The following is a 25,615-nucleotide window of genomic DNA, read 5'->3' on the forward strand; positions in this document are numbered from 1 at the left end:
AAGGTAAGTCAATGTGACATAAAGAGGCGGGCAGGAACACACGATGAGGCTGCGTGTCAGTAAACAAGCCACAGCTACTGTGGTGAGTTGGCAGATCCCCATGTTAGTTCAGTTGACAGATGAGGGTCCAGAAGGTGACTAACAGGATGAGGCCCGGCGGCCACGTGGCCCCGCAGGGATTACAAGCAGCAAGAAGTAGGTAAAGAGATTAGACCCAAAACGAAGCTTGCTTTTTTAACCTCATCACTGTTGTCACACTAACAGCATAGAAGGGAACTCTGAAGTGGAAATACCATCGGTACCCCAACTCTCCTTTCTGTAGCTCCCCTCCCTCCCTCGCACCCACTGCTCATTCATCCGTGCAGCCACCAGTCTACAGGGATCCAACTGCGCAGAAGAACCAACTACTGGGGAAACGGAGTCAGAGCACAGCTATAGGAGTGGACTGGGCTGCCTTGTTGGGTGTGTGCTACGAGTTTGTCAATGCTGATGAGGAGACTTCTGCTCACTCTCCTCATGGACTTAAGATAAGGAGATTCTGGATTGTATTGTTGTTCGCAACTTTCTCTTTACAAATGATTACTTTGGGCTTGAAGACATAAATTAGCCCACCATGCTTTTAAAGTCAGGAGTATTCCTCACTGTGTGTCTTTTTACCCTCCAAGCAACTCAAATCAAAGGTAAGGATCGTGTAAATAGATGAAGAATTATAAACAGTGATTGCTTTTGTTGTCATACTGCAGATTTAAGTTGCTGCATATGTGGTTGCTGCACAGTTCTCTGAACAAGCTGACTTGCATTTTATGAAAGTTCAGGTATATTTGTGCCAGTAAAATATTAATAAAATACAAAATGTTCACTCCTTGGCAGGAGTAGAGTTTTCTAGATGTAAGTATAAAATGTCAGTTCAATTTCAGCAAACATTTAATTTTCACACAAAGAAAATTTCAAAAAGGAGGTGAGACGTTTTAAGGACATAAGTATTAATTAAATCAAGTCGGCAATGACATATGATAGGTGCCACCAGGATAGAGGTCAGAGTTACACCAGTACTAATGTTTGGGTCCACACTGGTTGAAATGTTCAGCTTGATGAGCTTGGGTGAGCTCATTATCCTGAAGGAAACAAAAGCCATTCTGTTCCCCAGTGTTGCAGGACGCTAATCTTTTCTGGCTTCTAATTCTGCTGTGAGGCCCTTTTGCGGCTGCACTGGGCATTAAGGCCCACTTCAGCACTCCCAGTTCTCACGCAGCTCCCCGTGTCTGTGCATGTGCACGTCGTGCGAGCTCCAGCCGGCCTCCAGCTTACAGATATCCAAAAGCCTATCAAACAGCTGTGGCGTGCATCTTAGGAAAAACACTGACATTTCTATGGAATTTCAAGCAATCCTCCACCCTGCTGAAATGTTTGGTAACTATTTGTTGAATGGATTTTCTTGACCTTCACTCAACTTGGGGATATTTGCCCATTAAGCTGTGAGCTACAGTATCAGTGCACTCACATTCTTTGCATGCTCTTGATTTGGGGCCAATTGTGAGTTTAAAGAAAACAATATTGTTTATTTTGGAGATCATTACTGGTGTGTATTATGGTTTTCTTTTTTGTTCTCAGACTTTAGTGACTTTTAGCTTCGATCAGCACAATGTCAACCACACACAAGTGCAACATCTGCATCAAACAATGACCTAAAATTATGAACAAACTTAGTCTTAAAACAACCATAGATTTAAAAAAAAAAAAAAAAAAACTTTTTAAACTTTCATTATCGTGTATCAACCCATTTCAAACCCCGGGTCATCAAATACTTAAAATTCTTCTTCTTCGAAGCTTGTGACATCAAAGATGACTACTAATCATAAGACATTCAGTCACTTTCTGTTTTTTTTTTTTTTTTGTTCGTTTTATATTCACTACTTTACATTTGCTGTCACTTGTGGATTCATATGCTTCTTGGCTAGGTTTAGGAACAACAAACAGTCTTTAGTTAGCTTTGATAATAGAATGTGGTTTGGTCAACCTTGAAATACATCACATTTACTTGGCAAATAAAACATTTTCACTAAAGTCTTGAGTGACTGTGTGGCGAGATAATGTGATTATAGTTGAAAAGAAGCCTGCCTTGGTATTAAGCTACGCAGGCACAGGCTGATGTATATGAGGTGCCACCAGGGACATAAATCAGAATTAACTTCCATATACACATATGAAATTAAACTCTTCCACATACTATACTCAAAACCTTGCACAAACACTAGTGAAAAGCTCTCACATAAACTAGTGAACACATTTACCTCTTATATAACCTACTCAAAAGCTCTCATACACACTACTGAAAAGCTTTCATATATACTAGTAAAAACCTCTCATATACATATGTCAAACCTCTCATACACATATGTCAAACCTCTCATACACATATGTCAAATCTCTCATATACATATGTCAAACCTCTCATACATATGTCAAACCTCTCATACACACATGTCAAATATTTGTGGATTTCAGTTGAAACGGAAGGCATTTAAGTTGAAACGGAAGGCATTTCAGTGAAACAGGAAGGTGTTTTAAACCGGGAGTTGTAGTTTTAAACAGAAGTCATTCTGGTTAGCTTTGTGCATTTTGTGCAATCTCCTGCCGGTATTTTATGAAATAAAATAAACGACAATTGCTCAGCCACCCGCTGAATACCGCACACAAACAGCGGCATTACTCAACTTTATTTTGGCTTCAACGGAGACCCTGCAGCTGGCAAAGACATGCTGCGCTGGCAGGACGGAAAAAGAGATGCTAAGCGGCTATCCACCGAGTCCGGAGCTGGAGTTGAAGTGATCGGTTGCTGCCCAAGCCTTGTAGCATTTGACAGGGTCCTGATGGTCTCCGTTGTAGCTAAAATACTGTAGACGCGTGCTCGATTTTCAAGTGTAGATAGCACGACCGTGCCTTTCCGAAGCGCAGATGGCGTGACCGCAGTCCGCTGAACACCTCACACAAGCAGTGGCATTACTCAACAATATTTTAGCTTCAACGGAGACGATCAGGACCCTGTCAAATGCTACAAGGCTTGGGCAGCAACCGATCACTTCAACTCCAGCTCCGGACTCGGTGGATAGCCGCTTAGCATCTCTTTTTCCGTCCTGCCAGCGCAGCATGTCTTTGCCAGCTGCAGGGTCTCCGTTGAAGCCAAAATAAAGTTGAGTAATGCCGCTGTTTGTGTGCGGTATTCAGCGGGTGGCTGAGCAATTGTCGTTTATTTTATTTCATAAAATACCGGCAGGAGATTGCACAAAATGCACAAAGCTAACCAGAATGACTTCTGTTTAAAACTACAACTCCCGGTTTAATAAAACACCTTCCTGTTTCACTGAAATGCCTTCCGTTTCAACTGAAATGCCTTCCGTTTCAACTCAAATGACATATGTGTATGAGAGGTTTGACATAGGTGTATGAGAGGTTTGACATAGGTGTATGAGAGGTTTGACATAGGTGTATATGAGAGGTTTGACATAGGTGTATATGAGAGGTTTGACATGTGTATATGAGAGGTTTGACATATGTATATGAGAGGTTTTTACTAGTATATATGAAAGTTAAAGCTTTTCACTATATATGAAAGCTTTTCAGTAGTGTGTATGAGAGCTTTTGAGTAGGTTATATAAGAGGTAAATGTGTTCACTAGTTTATGTGAGAGCTTTTCACTAGTGTTTGTGCAAGGTTTTGAGTATAGTATGTGGAAGAGTTTAATTTCATATGTGTATATGGAAGTTAATTCTGATTTATGTCCCTGGTGGCACCTCATAGATGTAGGTTTACAGCGCCTTGGCAAAGAGAAATGATGCACATGTTTGCAAACATGCAGGACAAAGAAGTGTGATCCATCCAGATGTCAGAGTGACGGGTCACGGTCCACTATGACACCTTGATGGATCCCAGTTAGAGATAAATCAAGGCATAAATCATACACAAGAAAATGATGGATATACGGAGTGCAGTGATTGAGTTGGTTAACACCAAATACCACACAGTGACATGTGACATCACATACCAATAGTGATACACACACTGATTAAAAAAAATCCAAAACAAAAAACAATTAATAAGTGTGTTTAATTAAATTGAAAATAAAGTCTTAATGTGGGAGATGAAGCCACTGTCTGTGAAGCCACATACCTTGAGAGACAGATTGAGACTGGATTATATTACCATATTCCAACTGTCCCATAGATGTTGGACTAAAAGAGAGAAAGCCACAGTATTAATAATTGCTCTGCAGTGTTTCAATCAGTAGAATCTTCTTCAGGCACTTTCTTGGGTACACACATGATTGCACAGGGATGTGTCATCTTGTGTCTGCCCACTACAGAATCTGTTTGCACAGTTCAGTTTAAGAGATGCAGAATTCATGTACAAACATGGGCCTCTTGTTTATCTCTCCTGAAATACAACATGTTAAGCTACAAATTCTTTCTGAAATACAATTCTAGCAGTACAGTTATTTTATCATTGACACCCACCGTTTGTTTTTGTATTTCCGTTGCCTTTTCTTCCTAATCTAGACGAGGCGCAGTTTGTTATTTAGTTCTGAGGATCTAAAGTCTTTGTTTTGGGGCTTATAAATCCTGGCTTATTGTCTTAACAGGTCCTCTTAGATTTGCCAGCTGGCATCACAATAAATAGCTCTATTCAATAGTGTGACTGTCACAGTGTGTGGACTGGCACATAGGCTTTTGTAATGGTGCAAAATGATCCCCTTGAAATGCCTCAAAAGTATGTCTAATCTTTACAATTTTTATTTATTTTTACCAAGGTGTTCAGAAAATTAGGGCATCCTGTATCGAATGCCACTCTAATATGATATTATTAAAGGAAATTGCACATTTTCTTTCTGTAGTTCATTACAGTCTCTTCAGGTTGTACAGTTTCATCTTTATTCAGCAATAATCCACTTCTGTATGGATATTTCTCAACACAAACTCATTTTTATGTTTCACTGAGCAGTTTCAGTCATTCAACAACTGTTAAATTGCCCAAAGGCACCACAGCATCTGTTCCATCACAAAGAGAAAGAGTTGAACATTCACAGTCTTTTAAACAGCTCTGCGTTTCTTCCAGCTTTCAGACAAATAATTCCCAGTCACAAAGCAGCACACCCGACCTTTACGGGCTCCAGACATTCTTATGCTACATTGAACTTAAAATGCTAAATAAAAACTCATTGTAAAAAAACAAAGACAAGAATAGCATCTCAGTAACCAAACATGTACAATAAACTTTTTTCCGTACAACCAGATATTGTTCATAAGCAGTTATAAAACAGCAGCAGTTAATTCAGAATAACCAAGCTGAACAGATGCCATAAGACACCCAGTTGGATTAAGAATCAGTCAAATGAAATAATCCTTGGCAGTAGTGAGTGTTGGCTGATGGACTACTGTACTACAAGTCCAATAAAGGTTAATGTTTAAACTGCTCACTCAAGTGAATCAAGCTTTCCCACTGTCACTGCAGCCCCTGACCTTTTCCAGACTGTAAGTCACGAAAGACCCCAAGGCAAAACATTGTGTAGATAGAGAAATAAAATTAATTCAGCAGTGATGTCACATCAGGGTCAACCTAAGGTCTCGCACTTTTCCAGCCAAATAATTTGGATTTGTTTGCTGTTGGACATGAACTGACAACTACATGTTGCTGGAGTTCTTGTTGATAAATGACCCGAAAAAAAAAAAGGAGCAATATCTTACTCTAATGAAATGACTGTGTTTTTCGAGTTTTTTAGTGAAACTTTGGACGTGAATTTGCTTAAAGGGATAGTTCGCCTCTTTTGACATGAAGCTGTATGACATCCCATATTAGCAATATCATTTATGAACATTGACTTACCCCCCGCTGCGTCCTGTGAGCAGAGTTCCAGCTGAGTTTTGGCGTCCACGAAGCTAGTCCGGCTTGTTGGCTGGGGCTTGAAAAATAAAGCGTCTTGCTTCTCAAAAAAATATGCGTTCAAAAGAGTAATACATTTGCATTACAAAATCGTTCTCGATGAAAAAGTCAGACCTCACTTCACTTGGCGCCATTTTTGCCTCCCTTGATATCAATGCGTCAAGCCACCTAGCGATAGCCGCACCTGTTACAGTGTTTACTGCTCGGAAGCAGGGGACTGCTCAGTCTGCACAGTTTACATTGGACGCACACAGGACGCAGCGGGGGGTAAGTCAATGTTCATAAATGATATTGCTAATATGGGATGTCATACAGCTTCATGTCAAAAGAGGCGAACTATCCCTTTAAGTCTGAACAATCAACACAAGCACTATACTAATCAAGCACTATAGCAATGAGTTGCACATTAAAAACCCAAAATGTTTCCATCATCCAATGGTTGTGATACACGTCTGTCAAATGAAGCCCTTTAACCTAGTTTCTTTTAAGTTTGAGTGGTAAGTGCATCCCTGATGGCATCCTTATTGACATGGCATTTGATCATGTAACCATGATCCTTTCCCTGCTTCCTAAACCAAGCAAAATCAATGTTTAAACCAAAAACATTCTATATTATTGACTGTATCAAACCCAGAAATGAAAACAGTGTATAAAAATGACAGTTATATGGTGCTCTCAATCTCCTGTCACACAAAGAAATTTGCGCCACCATCCTGCCTCTTTCTTCCTCCGAATGACTTTGTCGCTTCTTAAACTAAAAAAGACGAGTGTGGCGACTGGTCTGATGTGGAGATACACATATAGGTCATATTTCCATCCTGCTGCTTGTAGGGGTGGTGCTTTACAGCACACCGATCTGAGCCATATTTACGGTATAAACAAATGGCCGTTATGACTGTTTTGAAGATTTGCAGTCATTTTTGGAGGTTATATTTTGTATCTACTTTTGGAAATCTGGATAAGGTTTTATCCTGGTTTTGAGAAACCTTGACATCCTACTTGGGGTACTCCAGTGGAAACCAGGATACTGACATTTAAACACCTGATAATTGTCTCAGGACATGGGCCGGGCTGGTAAAAAAATCAAAGTGGCTGAGATGATGAGTTTGAGCAACTAATCACACGTGATCAGAAACCTGGATATTTGACTTACCGTTTAGACATGGATATGAGTAATCAGGCTTCTCAAAACAAGGGCACTAATGTGGGCTACACGTAATGCACTAAATGTTTCCTCAGGTTTCCTCAAGCAACCATCAGAGCCACAGAGGTCCTAACACAGTGTTTGGACAGAATGAATAATAATAATTTGATCTGTAAATTGATCTAACAATATGAAATTGACAGAATGTTCTTTTAAAGTGACGATGTTGCATTAATCTATTGTATAAAGGGAAACGACATATCCTAAATAAAAAAAGCCAATGCAAAATCCAAAAATGTTTGGATTTTGCATTGGCTAGATTTTTGTCAGTGACATGTTGTTAGGTTGTTAACCTGTTAATGCTCTAAACTTTTATCCATACATATGTCACTAACGACGTGCATTTACATCTCTCCTGCAGACCTTCGTGACCACGGTTTTTCTGGACTAAGGGATGTAAAGTTTCGACACTTTCTGGAAACTTCTAGACCAATCGGACATGCAACCAATGTCAGGGCAGAGCAGGACAGACATCGGGTGAAGAGGTCTACAGTCTTCACTACAGGTGTCAAAGTGTGCCCCCAGGACACGATTAAAGCGATCATCGGGAGTCACCGGGCCTATTACAAACTCAGAGGTAGAATGAAATTACTTACGTACTTTTATGACTAAGCCTTTTAAAATTGCAAACTGACATTTTGTAAAATATTGACTCTTTGTGAAAAGAGAATAAAGCTATAAATCAAATTAAATAAACTGCTGACTGCACAGCTTTGATGTTTTTTGAAGTTAGAAAACATTGCAAATACAATTTCAAGCACATTTATTCGCCTTAAACATCCGTAATTCCCCATATGCGTGCTCATCTTAGTCTTTTCTACGAATTAACATGCACACACTGAAAATACCCTACTGAATTATTATGATGATAAATGCAAATTTCCCTTGTCCAAGAGAAGTGAATTGTGGGTGTTTTGAGAGATTAGAATTGCCATTGTGGCTGTTATAATAGGTTTGTAATCAAACTGAGCCGCAACAGCTGCTGTTGCATGTGATTTTTAAACTGAGGCAGATTAATTTGGTATGCTGGCGGTAAAAGGCATCGCTTCAGAAATTAGTTTGTCTGAGAATAAATTTCCCACACGCATCATGATATTGGACAATTTTATGCTCTCTTCACCCACAGAGCCGGTTGAAACGTGGTGGATCTTTGGGGGCTTTGCTCTCATGATTTTGATATTCTCAAAAATGTAATTTGTTAAAAAGATTAGTCTTTTCTGAGACAACAAGCAGTGGTATTTATTTGTGCTGTCGTCTCTAAATTACATCAAACAAGTTTTGTGACTTAATACACTTTATGAGTTATTGTTATGAAAATGTTATGCATTTTGTTTAATATTTAAAGCCACAGTAAAACGCTGTTCTGTGGGGGAATTAAAACCTAAACATAATCTCTAAATTATGTCTATCTCACCACATGCAGACATGCCAAGATCAATACAGATACCACTTGCCAGATTTCTAACTTGTTTTAGCTATGATTAGATGATGTCTTTTGTGTTTTTGATGGATTCTGCTTCTATTTCACTAATATTTGCAGAAAAAAAGTTACATGATTTATTTCTAGTTTGTCAGGAAGCAATATGGGAAGCGTTTCGGATCTTCTTAGACAGAGTTCCAAGCCCAGCGGAGTACGGAATATGGGTTTACACCTGCCAGCATGAAAACCTCTGCATGGATGACCTGGCCCAGAATTTCAGCAGCTCTCAGGAGCATCTGGACTTGGTGGCCAAAGTAAGTAATGCAGCAACCCAACAAGTTTGTACCACACAATAAAGTGGACATGTTATGATTTTGGTTGTTATTGCAAATCTTTAATAGCTGATTTTTATTATTAATATTTTCAGAGAGCTGCAGAGCAGACTGAAAGTGAGGGGTAGGTACAACATTTGCTTATGAAATTAGTGTGTAAATCTAACTTTAAGTTCATGGGAAAAGTCTGTTCTGTATTGTGCAAAGCTGCCAATAATACAGTATATAAATGGTTATCCTACCAGTCCATCCATCAGAAAATATTGAGGATATTGGGAGAATTGAATGGATGTTACAGATGTTGATTACTTCCTCATTCAAAATTCTATACTTTTGTTCTAAATTCTGACTTTGTTTAAATCTCTCAGTGTAAACTGTATTGTATAATTTCTGAAGAGTGGGGACTTAAGAGGAAAAGAGATTCCTAAAAGGTGAATGTTCTTTCATTTCCAGTTTTGTCGCTGGGACTGCAGAGCCGGACAGTGAGTGTAAGTTCCACATATGCTCAATAAAAGCATTAAATGGCTTTATTACCCCCCCAAGTGTCATTGAATGATTTAACTGAGGTGTTGCTATTTCATCTCAGGTAATTGGACTCCCCCTCCAATTCTGCTCCCAACTGAGGCTGATGAGGTAAATTAAGAAACCAACTTTAAACCAGCCATTTTTCATAGTCACATTTCAGTCCAAACGCAGCCAGAATCAGCAGTAATGACCTTCGGCTTTTTGTTTGCCAGATTAAAGAAGATTCCAACATCATTAAAGAGAACTTTGAGGAGTACATTGTTGAGTTTAGCATCACTGTTGTGGATCCAACGTACAGCGAGCTGCTCAGCAACCCCGAGGCACCACAGTATAGCGACATGACAAGAGAGCTCAGAGACAAGGTGAGATTAAACGCCTGCAGCAAATGTCAGCATTCTTTTGAGGTGCTGTCTTTACCCGTCTGCAAACACTGCCTGCCGATGAAAAGCAGAGCTGCCCCTTATTCTCCCCCTTTTGAAAGCAGTGTTGTGTAGCAAGGAAAGATGTATATGCCAGCTTCAATTAAATGGTTAGATGTAAAACTGAACCTGACTGATTTAACTGCTTTAAGGTTGCAACACAGGACTTAAGGTAAGACCTGTCAATGACTGTGAGCCCGGAATAGTAAGATCTATTCGTAAAGATTATCGCTGACTTAGGAGGGACTGACTATAAACACAATCTTTTGATTGACCTTTTGGTGCTAGAAAATTATTGACATAGAATTTCTGACGTAGAACTCCTTGATTTTCTGTCATTCCTGTCTGCTGCCGCTCTCAAGCCCTGTCGTGTTAGATGGGAAGCAATGTCAGACATTTTCACATCTCTCCAGGGATCTTCAGAGGAGTTCAGGTCCAGGTTCCGTTCTGTCTTTAACCCACTTCTGCATTGTCTTGGCTGTGGGCTGAGGGTCATTATTCATTTGTGGAGGAAAAACTTCAGCATGCTGTCACTGCGATGGATAGTGACAGCATGCTGTGTAAGTCATACAAAATGTCATCTTAAAGCTGTAGCGGTAGAAGAAGAGATCCACTTAAGTTTACTACTTGATACATTTAGTTTATTTTTTCTACGTTTTTAAAGAAGATAGCCATCTGTGCACCTAGTCAGCTCATGTGGCTCCTGCTTCCTATTTCCTCTTTCTCACTTTTAATTCCTGGTGCTAACATTAACCATGGTGACCTGATTAAGAGTAGAAAGCACCAATTACAGGTGTGAACACACTCAGGACAGAAGGAGGATGCATTTTTATCTGGTCACTGGACACGTTCAGATGTATGGCCAAACATGAAGCAGTCGCACAAAATAAACTTTTTTTATGTTGTCAAGTAGAACAGAGTTTTGGCTGTTCTACTTGACAGTTACATAAGTAATATGAAGCAACATTTGACTATTTGACAAAATGCTTTGATACGGTGCTACTCTAGTTATTTCCATGTGTAATTGCACGAAAAAAAGCAGCAAAAACATTGTGAGCACATCTATGCCGCACTGAAGCACAATTATTCCCCTGAAACAAGTCCACACAAGCAGTGGCGTTTCCACCAGGAGTTTTGTTCTTTTGAAAAAAGCATTAGCTGTAAAAAAACAAAAACAAAAAACAAACAAATAAGATGTATCAATTACAAAAAAATCTCCTGTGTGAGGTAAGAGACGGGTTTATTTGCATATAGAGCAGGAAACTGGCATCTGATAAGATATGGGCGCTCAAGACGCAAGTTGGGGACACATCTTAATACCAGGTCTGAGCAGCCTCTTTGTGTCAGATATTCTTAATGATTCCATCTCACCACTCTGCTGCACAAACCAAATTGCTGGTTAGCTGTTAATTGGTCAGTTTGGATGCATGGTCCACTTTAGGAAAAGTCCTACTTATTTCAAACTTCTTCCATCTATTATATGGTGGCCACTTTGCCCCAAGGAGCTAATAATAACAATTGTTATGATCATATTCTCATAATCTAATTTTATGTTTTGTTTCTTACATATTTATTTATTTTTTTGTTGGATTAGGGATGATTTCCAAATCAGTGCCACAATCCTGTCTGAGCAGATCATTCGACCCCACGACTTATTTACTGGTTTGATATACAGCACATTGTCAGTTGTTTGGCCATACATGAACAGGTGTAATGCCTTTCCAAATAAAAACATCTTGAAGATGATCAAGAGGAAGGGAAACAAAAGGTCTGCAAACTTAAGTTAGAGTTTCAGTTTTTTTTTTTACAATCCGAGTGAAAGGTCTGAATACTTCCTGAATGCGCTGTACATAATTAGTCCTCTAATCTGCTTCCATATAGACATTCCACTTCCCTTCCTTTGTTGCCTGTCTATTAATGATAATTATCTAATGGCTGATAATTGTTGTGGTCCATTAGCTGCAACACTAGAATCTTTACATTAGTACATGTACTATGAATGCAGGAGAAAGTGATAATGCACAACATTATCATGTAATCATATTGAGTGGTCAAATTTGGCAGAAAAGTGAACAAAGAAAGGCAGCCCTAAATCAACAGGTATGTAAAAACATTTATAAGCCAAAGCTGGAGGAACAATATTGTTGAAAATTCTATGAAGATGCTAGCCTGGCTGACGCGTCCACAATCTCGATGAGATGGTGGTCTGGGAACTAGGTGTGCACTTCCTGGATCTGGGAGCTTCAATGTAAGATGAGGGTTGATCTACTACTGTAGACAACAAAGTATATGCTATATTCTACATGAATTTTTATGTTGTAGAGTTGTGAATTTATTTTATCAATGGAGAAATTGAGCAGCCTTGTACTATTTGTACTACTGTAGAAGTTTGTTGTCATGGCATGTGATTTAAGTGTGGTAATTTTGGAGATACTGCCAGGGTCCATTAGCGCTTGTACTAAGCTATTCGGGATAACTCAGTAACTCAGCTGATGTTCAGCCAATATCGGAAAAACTTTGGGTGGGCTACTTGGCTGGATGTCAAATGACCGTAGGGTGAATCTACTCCGAAACACTTTCTACGGCTGCATCGAACGGTAACGTTGAGTCCGCTGTCATGTTGGATTAACACTCTACAAGCTTCGGTGTAGCGCATAGACGTCGTCATCGTCTTGCTGCCCCCCCCCCCCCCCCCCCCCGTTCTGTGATTGGTTCCCAAACTCAGGCAAAAATAAGGGCGGTGGTTTCCAGGCTGACTTTTCAGTGAGAATGAAATCGAGCGCAAGGCAGCATGGGAATTCCCAGGCTATGAAGATGCTTTAATATGGACAAACTTCTGATGCTGATCTATATAATACTATTTTGTTCTTCTCTCTGTAGATGTATCATGTGTTTGAAAAAGTTCCAGGATTCAAAGGGATAAGCGTTCTGGGATACCGGTGGGTTTCATTAAATTTCATTAAAGGTTTCATGAAAAGTGTGATACCATTTATTTGAAACCATTAACCATTGCCATTGAAATTAAAAACTCAAAAAACAGATTAATTCCATTTAATTTCCTTAAATGAGTTTTATAGTAAAAGTCTGTAAAAATACATCAAACATTGCACTATATCTTCTTTTGATGAGAGATTCAAAAACCCCTCTGCATGAGCAAACATCCACGATCAGCTAGATTTGTCTCTTATGAGGGTCTGTGACATGTTTTGTTGTAATGCTCAGATCGGAGGATGTGTCTGTGCGCTACGCTGTGGTCTTCAATGGAGAAACAGAGCTCAATGATGAACCTGAGGATATGGAGGTGCCTGACACAGAGACAGATGAAGATGTAAACGCTCCTAAACTGAAGTACATCATCTCAAAGGCCTTAAACCAGAAGCCACCACTACTGCTGGACGTACAGACACTCAGCTTTGAGGCTGGTGAGCATAGTTATAATCACATATAGCTGAACTGAATATGTCAGAACACCTTTACAGTTTTAAACTGCAATTCTTCTTTTTTAGTGAACACTATCTATCCAGTGGCGGAGCTCGATGTGAACCCTGTTGAGACTGTAACATCAGAGGACGACACCACACAGGCACCAACAGGAGACAGCCCTCCCACTCAGAATTTATTCCCCACTGTGGCAGTGATGGAAAACTCACTAGAAGCTTCTACTGTAAAATCAGACACACATACCTTTGTGCCTTTCATCCCCAATATCCTCCCAGAGGCCACTGTGGAGTCTCCCTTTGTGGCAGGTACAGAGGAGGAGTTCATGAAAGAGGATGAGGCGGAGGTGGAGGAGATGCCAACTGAACATGATGATAGAGGTGAGGTAGAATATGAGGGGCAGATGGCGGGCGGTAAGCCCTCCTCTGGTTAAATCTCATTTATCAAGCAGGATGTCAAGGGCAGACAAGTTTAAAAATTGAATGATTTATTGATTAACCAAACATTAGAATAGGGTGTTGACTCCATCTACCATTGTTTACTGTTAACTGCAAGAGGCTCAGAAATTAAGTATAATCCTACATTAAGCTGTCATTGTCTGGTTTTTGGGGTTTTATTTTGTTAATGGTGGGGGGGTGGTCTGAGGATGAGTTTTTATAGGCTCCAGATCTAAGGTGAGGGAAAATCTGCAGTGGGTATATAAAACACTACATCCCCAGGTGACATAAGTTAGAGAGAGGTACCACAAAAAGTAAAAGCAATAGAATAAAACGAGGAAGTCCATTGATAAGAAGTCCAATGCTTGTATGTATCAAAGTCTGTATAAAGGTCTACAGCAGTACTTCTGCATATGATAAAAGTTGTGTTTTACAGAGGCACAAAGCTAAATAAGTGCACATCTTTTTTTGTTGTTGAATGATTTCGAAACTAATCACTCCTTATAACCATCAGAGGAGTTATGCATAGTAGAATTTATCAGGCTCATTGTACACCTCTGCAACAAGCACATAAAATCCCGACATTATTAAAAAAAATAAGAAAATCTTTGCAGAGTGCAGTATTGATCGTCCAAATATAGTTACAGTATCTACAAAGAACACTCATTCCACTCAGGAAAAGGAAATTACAGTTTAATTAGACTTGGTGATTTGATTTTTTTGCGCAAGGAGATGCTGCCTGCAGAGGCAATGCGTCTTCTTAACAAGCAGCAACCAGCCTGTGGCCCAAGTCATTACAAAGTCATGCTGTGCAGGCAAACTTTGTTAAACCAGAAGAACCTCCTTTTGAATTCTGGTGCTATTGCTCCAGGCTTTTGGGGAAATGTATATAAAATAATGCACCAATAACTCACCAACAGCATTTTCATTTAATGGAATGGCACAGTCATAAATAGAAGGAATTTTTGGTTTTAACATTTTACTGCATGGTATTATATTGGACCAAGTTGATACAGAAAATATGTGACACTGAAAAGAAAATCACATTTGATATTGCCTGACAATCTATCTGTTTATTTATCTTTGATAGTCCAAATGTGAGGTTGAAAGCAATAGTTTTAGGTAAATCCACCACCACCAAGAATACCTCCTTTTAAAATTGCAAATCATTGTTTTTACATTAAAAAAAAAGACATAATGTGACTAGTTGGAGGCTTCAGCTTTCTTATTACTCTCTCCTCAAAAAGAAAAGAGGCTGTATGTATGTAACCCCCACCATAACTTAAATCTTATCCTAACTTGAATCCTAATACCAGGTCTTAACCCTTAAACAGCATTTTTGGAGGGGAGTGACTAAGCGGGGACAAAAAAAAAACCTTCACTTTTCCTAAATGTCCTTACTCCTGTGATCTAAAATTTAAATAGGCTCTCACTAAGACAGTTGGAGGAGCACTTATAAGATCCTGAGAGGGCCCATGTGTAGAATTGGAGAACATTGGAGCATTTATCATGTTCCCATTAATGCCTAAACAGTACAGTACAAGTGACCCACTGAAAATGAATTATAATGTGTGCCATGTCTTCTCCCTGTTGCTGTAAATCCACAAGTATGTCTGGCTGCAACTTACAGTGGGACAATTCTACTCTGACCGTATCTAATTTATCCCACATCCAACTCCACCCATAACCAATTTGACTGAATGAGTGTGGCTTTTACGAACTTGTACACTACTTGGCTGTGCATGTGTACATATATTATTTCAAATGCAAAACAACTCCTGATTATTCAACCTCTCTCCTGTTAGGTTTTGCTTTACAAGAGCCAGAACAAGCTGATGAGGTTAGCCCGGACCATCCAGAGCAACAGAACGAAAACATTCCTGTGCCAACTCAAGGCCCCCACCCTGAAGGGGTGCCGACGGATGCTCCCGCTGAGGTTAACCTTGACCTGCCACAGTCTACCGTTCCAACGGTTTCAAAGACATCTGTCACAGAGGCAGCAGCTCCAGCTTCCACACCTTTATCTTCTGAGAACACAGTCCAAGGCTTTGAACCAGAAACGTATCATGATCCTTTACCAGCCCCTGTGGATAGCGGCGAAGCCCCTGAGGACAGGGATGATTCAAGTGGAGGGTACAGTGGAGTTAACATAGTCTCAGTGGACCTTCCTGCAGATTATTCAAACATTCAAGCTGAAGCTGGACCAAGTCAGAACAAAACGAAGGTGGAAGTGACCAAGCAACTGGAAGAGGAGAGTGGCAGTGGGTTTGTTTCAGAGTATGATGAACATCCATACGAATCCACAGCTGCACCTGCCATGAGACAAGTCAACACACCACTGATGACGGCAGTGGATAATAGCAAAGAGTTAGTGGTTTTCTTTAGCTTGAGGGTCACTAACATGATGTTTTCTGATGACCTGTTCAACAAGAGCTCCCCTGAGTATAAGTCACTGGAGAATACATTCCTTGAGCTGGTAGGTGCACAAGCTTTTGTGTTGGATATCATGTTTCTCCATGTTTTATTCTCATACTTCCTTTCATAATCCCAAGCTAAAACTGACAGGACTGCTGGTATGCAATATTTATTTCAAACTTTAGTTACACCTGAGATTTTGGTTGTGAAAAAACAATTGAGAGCAATCCCTGGTTGGTCTGAGTTATGTTGTCCTGCACAAGTGAGGACGCACTGATCAGTAAGCCTTATCCTCACAATGTACCATTATTATTATTACTTTGTTTTCATTGAATTACAAGAAAGTGTTACAAGGCTTTAAACAATCGCCTAATTCTTGGTCAGATCTACAGTAAGCTAATGCTTTTGTTTCAACGGAGTCACTGTGTCAACAGTGTAGAAAAAAAGCAATTGAAATTGTTCTGTTTCACTTAGACACAGCACTCTGGGTCCAGAAACTCGCCAAACCCTGGAGCATCTAGTAAATCTGGGCCTAGGAGACAGACAACTTTAGCCTCCATACCGGTATCTTGCTTTATTTCCATATTGGAACTACTCAGAGATTATTGAGAGAACAGGCTTTCTGTTTCTCGACTAACCTTTTCTAAATGCAGTATCTAAAATTCTGAAGGCACCCAACATTTCTAACATTTCTGAAATTCTTACACTAGAGACTAGACTGTCCTGCTGCAGATACTCATGACTAATTGTTTTATCTGTGAACCTGATTGTAATATTGATGTTTGTCTCTGTGCATTTTGCCTTAAAGTTTAAAATTTTGCTGCCGCTTTGCTTTTTTCAGATGCTTTCCAGGTTAAGTTTCACAAACATTCAGCATAGTCTCAGTTTATGCGTTTGTGCTTCTCGTGTGTCGGTGTACAGTGTGGTCCCAGGTTTGATACATGATATAAATGTAACATTCAAGCACTTGCCAAACTAGCTTGCATGGTGAGCTTGGTGTTGCTAAGCCTATCAGTACCTAAATTTAACGGTGTTACGTTGTCTACTGAAGTTTCAAATCTGCTGCCTGTGTGGACTTTGCTGCTCTGCTGCACCAGTTGCTTTGGGTTTTACATTTGCCAGGCTGCAGACTGAAGCAACCAAAGTGACAGAAAGTGCTCATGGCAAATAAGAGTAGGAAGCAGTTGAGGTATCTGATTGTCAAGTTAGAAATCAACTCAGTTCAGATGAAGTCTGAAAAAGAAAGTGGTTGGTGGAGAAAGACTAACACAGGTTATCATTGGTGTTACTTTTCCCTATTACAAGCTCACACCATCAAAACTTATGCGTAAAATGGGTGGATTTACTCTCAATGCAAGAGATGGTAAAAGTTCCTGACTTCCTAACTTTAATTGATATTTTGGGGAAAATGGGTGTTTGTTCTCTTGCTCAACCAGCAGCTGGTCAGCTTCGCAGAACGTGAAATCTGTAAACGAGGAGAAAGAGTCAATATGGAATTCTCACAAAAACCATTAAAAATGGTCAACCTGTCCTCATTCTCAGAGCATCATTACATATACTGATGTAATTAATTATTCATTGTATAACTGTGTTTATTGAGGAACAGTGTGTGTTGCTGTACTCTTTGAGCAAGTTAGCTATTCACAAATATACACTATTCTGGGGTTTAGGATTCTTCATTACAACATTTTTCAGTTTTTGCATGTCCGAAGCCTTAAAAATAAACCTACAGATTGAGCGACTTAACGACTGAATGTGGGGCAGAATAATATGATAATAGGCTTAGTAAATACATTTGGAATGTCATGCTGCTTTATTCATTTTGTGTTGCTAAAAGTGTTGCGTTGCACAAGGTAGAGAGCGAGCGAGCTATCCCAGAGTAGTCTGAATCATGGGACTTGTCTGCCTTAGTTACTGGTTAGTGACTTGAGGTAAGAAGCTTTGAACAGTTCTAGTCAGTTCCTGTACCACACACACATCGTGCTAATAATGGTTTCAATCTCCTTAGTGTGATGTCAATCAAGTGTGTGTGTGTGGACATCTGCATGCATTTTGCAGGACTGAATGGACGATATGACATAGGCTTACTATATCTTTATGTACTATTACTGGAATAACATTTCTCAAGGTCCTTGTCTTTTTTTAAATATCTGTTGCTTTTTAACAATTCCTAAGAGCAATCCTTGCATTTTGTTGTATAGAACACTTTCGAATTAGCATTAGTTGCTGTCTTGAAGGTGAGGACTATCTGGATAGTGTACATCAGGGAAAACGGCTTCACTTGACATCTCCATTTTGTTTCAAGGCTTAGTCACAGGTTGACAGATGGGACACACTGTATTTTTAGGCTAGCTCAGATGTGCCTTGAATTCTGTGTTATGTAAAGTCATCGGCCTCAAACTGAGCAGATGCATTGATAGAAATAGGATTGTGTGTTTGATGCAAGGCAAAGGGGCAGAGGAAATACAATGTACTTGGACAGTAGGATATAGTTTAGATAGTATTTAAGGTTAAGATTACTTTGAAGTCATGTAGTTTGATGATTTCAAATGAAATGTTTGCTTATCTGTCCTTGTGTATACATGCTTGTAGAAGGCTATTCTTTGCTCTTTTTACTGCTGTAAAACTTGGCAATTTCCCCTTGTGGGACAAATAAAGTCTGTCTTAACTTATCTGATATGAAAGTTCAAGGTTTAACAATGCGTGTTATGAGCTGGATGTGTTTTGATTCTAGTTTTCTGAAACTATTGTTTATAGTTTCATGGTGTTGTCAATTCCTACACTGTATCAGGGAACATTATGTGAAGCTCTAAAAATAAATAGACATATAGAAAAATACAAAAATAGAAAAAACAAATCTTTGATAAAAACAACACTCCATCTCCAATTTTTAGTGGCTGCTCAAACCACAGTTCTTCTTCTTAATTGACGTATTTAGCTTCCTGGCAAACCTAGAGAAGTCAGATGAACCGGTAAGTCATTACTGTACTGTATGGATTGTTGGTGACCCATTTAGAGTTATCAACATATCGTCCTTTAAATGGGCTATTTGAGGCTTTTCCAAACTGGTTTATAAATCAGTGGAAACAGCGAAAATCATAACAAGGAAATGTTGAATAATATTATATATTCGATATATTTTTTGTATTAGGTAGCCCATTTAAACGGATATACTATTTGCTGTGATATATTGACTTCCTAGTACACACACACACACACACACATATATATATATATATATATATATATATATATATATATATATATATATATATATGTGTGTGTGTGTGTATATATATATTTGTTCCACAATAGCTTTCAGTTTTCTGTATTCTTTGGCTTCAATTACTCCTGTACCTACTGGTTTGTGAAGCAACCAATAAAACTGGATATGGAGTTTGTAATGAGTTTATTTGCAACAATAAATTAGATAAAAGGGTTTGACAGCATAATATTGCTTATGACCTCAGTTTTGGACATCAGTGAGAGGATATTTCACTTGGTTTTTAAAAACAAGAACCAGTAGATACACGTGTAACTTTGTGTTAAAGTGTGAGATGGTGGTTGTGTTCGTAACTTGCTGTTTATTAAGTTCCCGTGTATAACAACAGATTAATTGCTTGTGCTTTTTTTTACTTCTTAGTTCAGAAACTGCTGAGTTTGTTGTTAAGGAACTTGGTTTTGACCTTGTGTGAAAAGCAATAAAGTGAGGGTGGTAATATCAGTGGATATGTTGAACTGTGACACAAATGAATGATCACACCAAACTGTGTATGCAGTTGGGCTGCAGGTTGTCCCCCATTTGTTCTGGAAGTTGGACTCCCGATTAGTTTTCCTCTTCCCTGAGACAGTATCAGCTATATGGCACTAGCCTTCCATAAATTGCGTGCCAGTGATAGGTGAGATAACCCGATCAGAGCAGAGCTCCTTAAGGCCTCTTATCTCATGTACAACAGCCAGGCCTGCTAAAGTTTCGTAATCTCTCCCTCTCACACGGTGGTTTAATGCTTGCCTCATCTAGTGAACACGGAGTGGCTGGAAGGAGAGCGGTGCAGATCGATGACATCTATGCAGGTCCTCTACTTTTGCTGACTACCTCCCCATCCTAAATCACACCACCGTCATCAGTCTAAAGTCTTAATAGATCTCAGTTATCTGAGCAGCAAGCTTGCAAGTCTGAGGGGATATTTTTTCTTAATGTAACAATGTGGAAAGTAAAAGTTAAAAGGTAAAACATGGCTTTATATGTTTTTCAGAGCAGATGTTTTTGAAGCTGGCATGAAAGTGGTAAAGTCCTTCAGTTTTTTGAGCTCTTTGAACTGGTTTAATAGGTTAATTTCTGATTTAATGATTTGGACAGTTAAATTAGATTCAGCAAAGGGTATCTCCCCTGTTCGCCTGCAGCCAGAGTATGACTGCAGTTTCTAAAGGGCTCCTAAAATTTGATGCACCACTGTTGGATGTTTGTATTTCTGTAAACATTTGCGTAACAGTTTCCATCAAAAAACATTTATCAAACATTTCTTTGGTACTTGATCATGCAAGTTGTCATTAAAGTCTTTCTTAAAGGCCTCTTCATCAACTGTTCTATGTCTCCTTCCTGATTAGAATTTGTATGTTTTGTGCACTAATGCTTACAAACCTAACCCCAAATCTGTCCTGGATCTAATCACACACTCAGTGTAGCAATGGCAGGATTTCATGCTTGCATCACAATTTAATTGTGAATTATTTCTTGAATTCACACTGTAAACATACTGTTCACCATTCAAATGAAAAGGGAATAATCTGCTTCTCCTCTCCATCCACACAGCTTTTGCCATATTTACAGTCCAATTTGACCGGATTTAAGCAGCTGGAGATTCTCAACTTCAGGAACGGGAGTGTTGTGGTAAACAGCAGGATGAAACTGGACAAGCCAGTACCTTATAACGTTACAGAAGCAGTGCATTGTGTGCTCGAGGACTTCTGCAATGCAGCATCCAAACGGCTTGACATTAAGATTGACAGTCGCTCATTGGATATAGAACCAGGTGAGTTTTTGTTCCTTATATAATCCCTTTCATTTTACAAACACAACTCTGTTTAATTCTTTTTTGCAGTTCATTTGTGTTAAACAACTTTCGAATTTGAGACTAAGTACAGTCACTGTTAATTCCCCTTTTTGTGAGTAAAATCCATATTTTCTGTAAGAAGTTGTCACAGCATGCAAACAACAGCAAAACAAAGCACTCATGTAGTCTGTACTTATGGTGAAATTTGTTTATTTATGCTTCAAAATCGGAGCACTTGTCCACAGCAGTCTTTGTCAAGTGCTGTACAAATCTGACGCATCTTCTTGGTTGGAAGGGTTAATGACTCGACATGGTCTCATTAAATCCCTTATTTAAAGCAGACAGCTCCACTCACAACAATCAAAATGCCCTTCAAGCTCTCCTCTGAACCTGCAGACTCTAACAGACTGCATTAATGTTAATGAATACCTCTTTGCTCTTTCTCTCTGACCTCTGCTTTTCTCTTCTGCAATCCCTCTCTTCGGTTGGCTTCAGCTGACCAAGCAGACCCCTGTAAGTTCCTGGCCTGCAACGAGTTTTCCCGCTGCGTGGTAAACAGTTGGACTAATGAGGCAGAGTGTCTGTGTGATCCTGGCTACAGCACTGTGGACGGATTGCCTTGCCAGAGCACCTGCACATCGCAGCCAGACTTCTGCCTGAATGGAGGCCTGTGTGAAATAATCCCGGGTCATGGAGTAACCTGCAGGTACACATAAACTGTGACAGACAACACAAACATGACCTTACAGAAGACCCTCGTCCTCTCTTAGGCCTGTCTGGCCAGCTTTAATTTCCCTTTAGTATCTTAAAGTATCTTTAGTATCTTTGTTTTTTGGGTTTTATCATGTATTGTAATGCAGATGCAGACACGTGGAGTTACATTAAAAGAAAATCATCCTTAGTTGTGCACTCAAAGGTATCCAAGTTGTGAGAGTTTACTGATGAAGAACCCCTCATGAGAACAACACAGAAGAAAAGAGTTAAAATAAATATCAGTGGAAGAGATTATTAGTGTAATTATTGCTGTTTAGCAGCTAGCTCTTAAATCTTAGATACCTGGCAAATGCATACAGACTCAAAAATGATAGATCTGATCCTGAGTGATTAAACAGACTTTGTATGTGCTGCCTCATATGCAGCTCAAACATATTAACATATGAATGGTAAGACAGAATGTTGGGAAAGATATTATTTGATTGAAACTTGTTTCTAGAAGACTACACGGGGTCAGGAGCACTTCTGAAAATCATGCGCAGTGAACACAGTTTGTCACGCAACCAAAAAGTTAAGTTAAAACTAAACCATCCGAAGAAAATATCAGATCCAGAAACGCTGCTGCCCTCTTTGGGCCCAAGCTCATATAAGATGGTATAGGTTTTGTGGTGTGATGAAGCAAAATTTTCAATTATGTTTGGAAATCATTGACAAGAGAAGTCGGCCCATTCAGGTTTGCTGAGGCACATTGCGTTGTAAAGTTACTATTAACATTGAATACGACAGAACATTTTTGAGCAACATGCAGTATGCTGCCATCCAGATTTCATCCTGAACAAAACAAAAGAGCATGGCTCTGGAGAACATTGTGTTTAACTTTTGTCTGCAATTTAAACTTGTCTCCCCTTAAAAACATTAAAGTGGAAAAAATATGTCAAAGCAGGCCTGTTGCAAGCCTGTAGCTGTTGCTAAAAATTCTCTATCATGAAAGAATGTCAACAAATTGCTTTCAAAACTCGAGCATTTGGTCTTCTCTGTAACTAAAACATTCATTGTGTTTTTAAAAGTAGAGGTGATGCAACATAAAGGCAAAAGTGCTCCTATCCCAACTTTTAAAATGTGTTGCCATCGAATTTGACATGAAAAGATATGTTTAATATTGAGTGTGTACAGGTTGTCTTGAATTTGTTTAAATTATGTCTAAATCATTGTGTGTTTCCATATTTCTATATCGAGCACAGCATCCAAACCTTTGGAAACAGGGTTTAAGTGTATATAATTATATTGTGAATTATAGAAAAAAGGCAGTCTAAGATGGTTTAATTACAGTTGCATTACAGCTATGCTTTTCAGATGTATCATTGTGCTCAGTGGTTTAGATAACGGTGTGTGTGCTTCTGTATAAGTTTTTCTCATCTGTTTCAGATGCCCTTCAGGTAAATACTGGCACTACCACGGAGAACGCTGCGACGACCTGGTTTCAGTGCCATTAGATCCATCACTAATCGTAACCTGCCTCGTGGGAAGTCTCTGCTTTGTTTGCGCCGTCATTGGTATTCTGATATTCATCAACAAGAGATGTGTAAAAACCAGAAAGGCTATAACTTTGGTGTAAGTCTGAACACCTTGTCACCTATTGTACATATACATCAGTCATTGGGCGTCACCTTCTGTCCCAAAAAACATTTGTTTTCATTGCCTCGTCTCCTTTACATTGTAGGCATACCCTTGCTCCCTATGCCTTTGAGAATACTTTGAGGGAGAATCCAGTATTTGAGAACGATGATGGTGTCTTAACTCAAGTGTCCACATTACCATATCCTTCAAGTTCTGCCTCTTCCCAATCCCAACAGTCTGAGCTGGAGCATTTTGCCTCAATTGAAAATATACGTCTGAGTATTGAGGTACACCGTGCGGTGCTGCACAACAGACTAAACTGACTAAACTACTAATCCCCCCTTTTTTTTTTTAGTTAATATGAATCAAAATGCTTTAAAAAACTCTGTACTAATCAATAACTTCTTTTCTTCACAACACAGTTTGCATTGCTCTCATTTTCCATACCTTCATGTTTGCTTTATATGCAGCATTAAAACTTCTTATCTTAACAATAGACTTTACTGGTCACACAAAAACTTTTAAAGCAACTTTTTAACCTGCTTCGTAGAGATCCAAAGAGGTTGTTGTTTTTATCCCTGACCTGTGAGGTGCCAGCTGCAGGAGGATTAACTGGACTTTGTGAAAATGCTTACTTTCATTGACCCTTTATCTTGCCAAAATGCTTCTGGGGCAACAATATATTCATGGAACACACTGAGCCCATTTACTCTGTGTCTCTGCAGATCCCCAGACAACTCTACACAACAAGATCAGAACAGTTAGTCTCAGAAATGGTGGATTTTCATCACTGTATACCGCACAATGAGGTAAGTTAAACCGCTTTTGAGTCAGACTGTAATGCTCAGGAAAGGTATATGCAATACCATGCTATAATAAAATATAATGGACATTTACATTAAATGAAGGTGATAGACTATATTTGTACAGTTGTTTTCAGGGATTGCACTCTTTATAAACAGTGTGGTGAACAATGATTAACTCTGCCGTAAAATATTTTTCAGCTGTATGACGTGTGCAAAGGTAAAAACATCTGTGCATGAAACTGTTGATGATTTCTGGACTCACAAACCGAATCGCTGTGGAGTTTTTTTTGTGCAATTAAAGTTTTGTCTTTAACACCTGCAAAATGAATTCTAGAAACCTGACACCATGATAACCATGTACAAACGTTTTCTAGATAAAACAGTGTTGATCGATGCTTCTGCGTTATACTTTCAGATATTGCTGTGCATGTGGTCATGATAACAAATAATGCTGACGTTTATTGCATTACCCCACCTGAAATGAGCCGTTTGTCACTCTTCTCCTTGTCTCCTCTAGACGTGGCGACTGCAAAATGAATACAGAACGTGTTGTGTTTTGAGGGCATCAGACAACGACCGTTTTGAAGTAACAGTCATCTGATGATATCTTGCCTGTCTGAGCTGCCGACACAGCGCAAAAGCATAGGGAACACAGGACAAATGTTGCCATCACACTGCGTGTAGTTTGCTTGTGAGATGCAGGTACATTAGACCAGTGGTTGAATTCATAGTGATGAAAGTCTCCAGCTAAACAGTGAGCTATGGAGATTAAACACTGTTCAAGGAGAACCTAATATTTATTTCATGTATTAAATGGTAGGAACATTTCCTGTACTCCCTTGGCAAAGGTTTCCTCACAATGAGGTATTTATTATTTACAAACTGATACACATGACTGTATCTTACTATATGTTTAGACTGTGAAATTTAGTCTATTTTAATGCCATTCTTTAACACTGTTGTATCCAAAAAAGAGAATGTACTGTATAAGCTGTTGACTTTGGTTGAGGCACATTGTTTATAGAAATACTGGCTGCTGTGCGGTGTCTCCATCAGTCTGTCCTATCCCCAACTTTCCCCACTAATCATTTGTCTGTTAAAATCTTGACATATTTTTTATACATTTTACATTCAAAACAAAAGAATAAAGTGTTTTTTTGAAGGAAGGGAATCCTTTGTTTTTGGCTGCTCAGAATGTGTTAAGTCTCTGTGACTGACCCTCATATACTAAAACGTTTTAACTTAAATATGACCCCGAACGTCGTTAGATTTATACGATGCCAAAAGGCAGATCGTAAGA

The 25,615-nt window shown here is 39.2% G+C and overlaps 1 protein-coding gene across 1 annotated transcript; it reads left to right on the forward strand.

Moving 5' to 3' along the window:
• The first annotated feature begins 613 nt into the window (after positions 1–613).
• On the forward strand, positions 614–24,916 carry impg1b (interphotoreceptor matrix proteoglycan 1b). The gene is made up of 18 exons (XM_075448639.1): positions 614–680; positions 7,500–7,715; positions 8,706–8,872; positions 8,986–9,014; positions 9,344–9,378; positions 9,477–9,523; positions 9,628–9,777; positions 12,715–12,773; positions 13,057–13,256; positions 13,341–13,685; positions 15,515–16,185; positions 16,599–16,688; positions 20,938–21,157; positions 21,674–21,884; positions 23,318–23,503; positions 23,613–23,796; positions 24,235–24,318; positions 24,833–24,916. Exons 1-18 carry the CDS (start codon positions 614–616, stop codon positions 24,914–24,916), a joined length of 3,045 nt encoding a protein of 1,014 aa, XP_075304754.1.
• Positions 24,917–25,615: the final 699 nt, after the last annotated feature.

The sequence above is a fragment of the Odontesthes bonariensis genome, chromosome 17 (assembly GCF_027942865.1).
Source record: "Odontesthes bonariensis isolate fOdoBon6 chromosome 17, fOdoBon6.hap1, whole genome shotgun sequence".
Taxonomy (NCBI): domain Eukaryota; kingdom Metazoa; phylum Chordata; class Actinopteri; order Atheriniformes; family Atherinopsidae; genus Odontesthes; species Odontesthes bonariensis.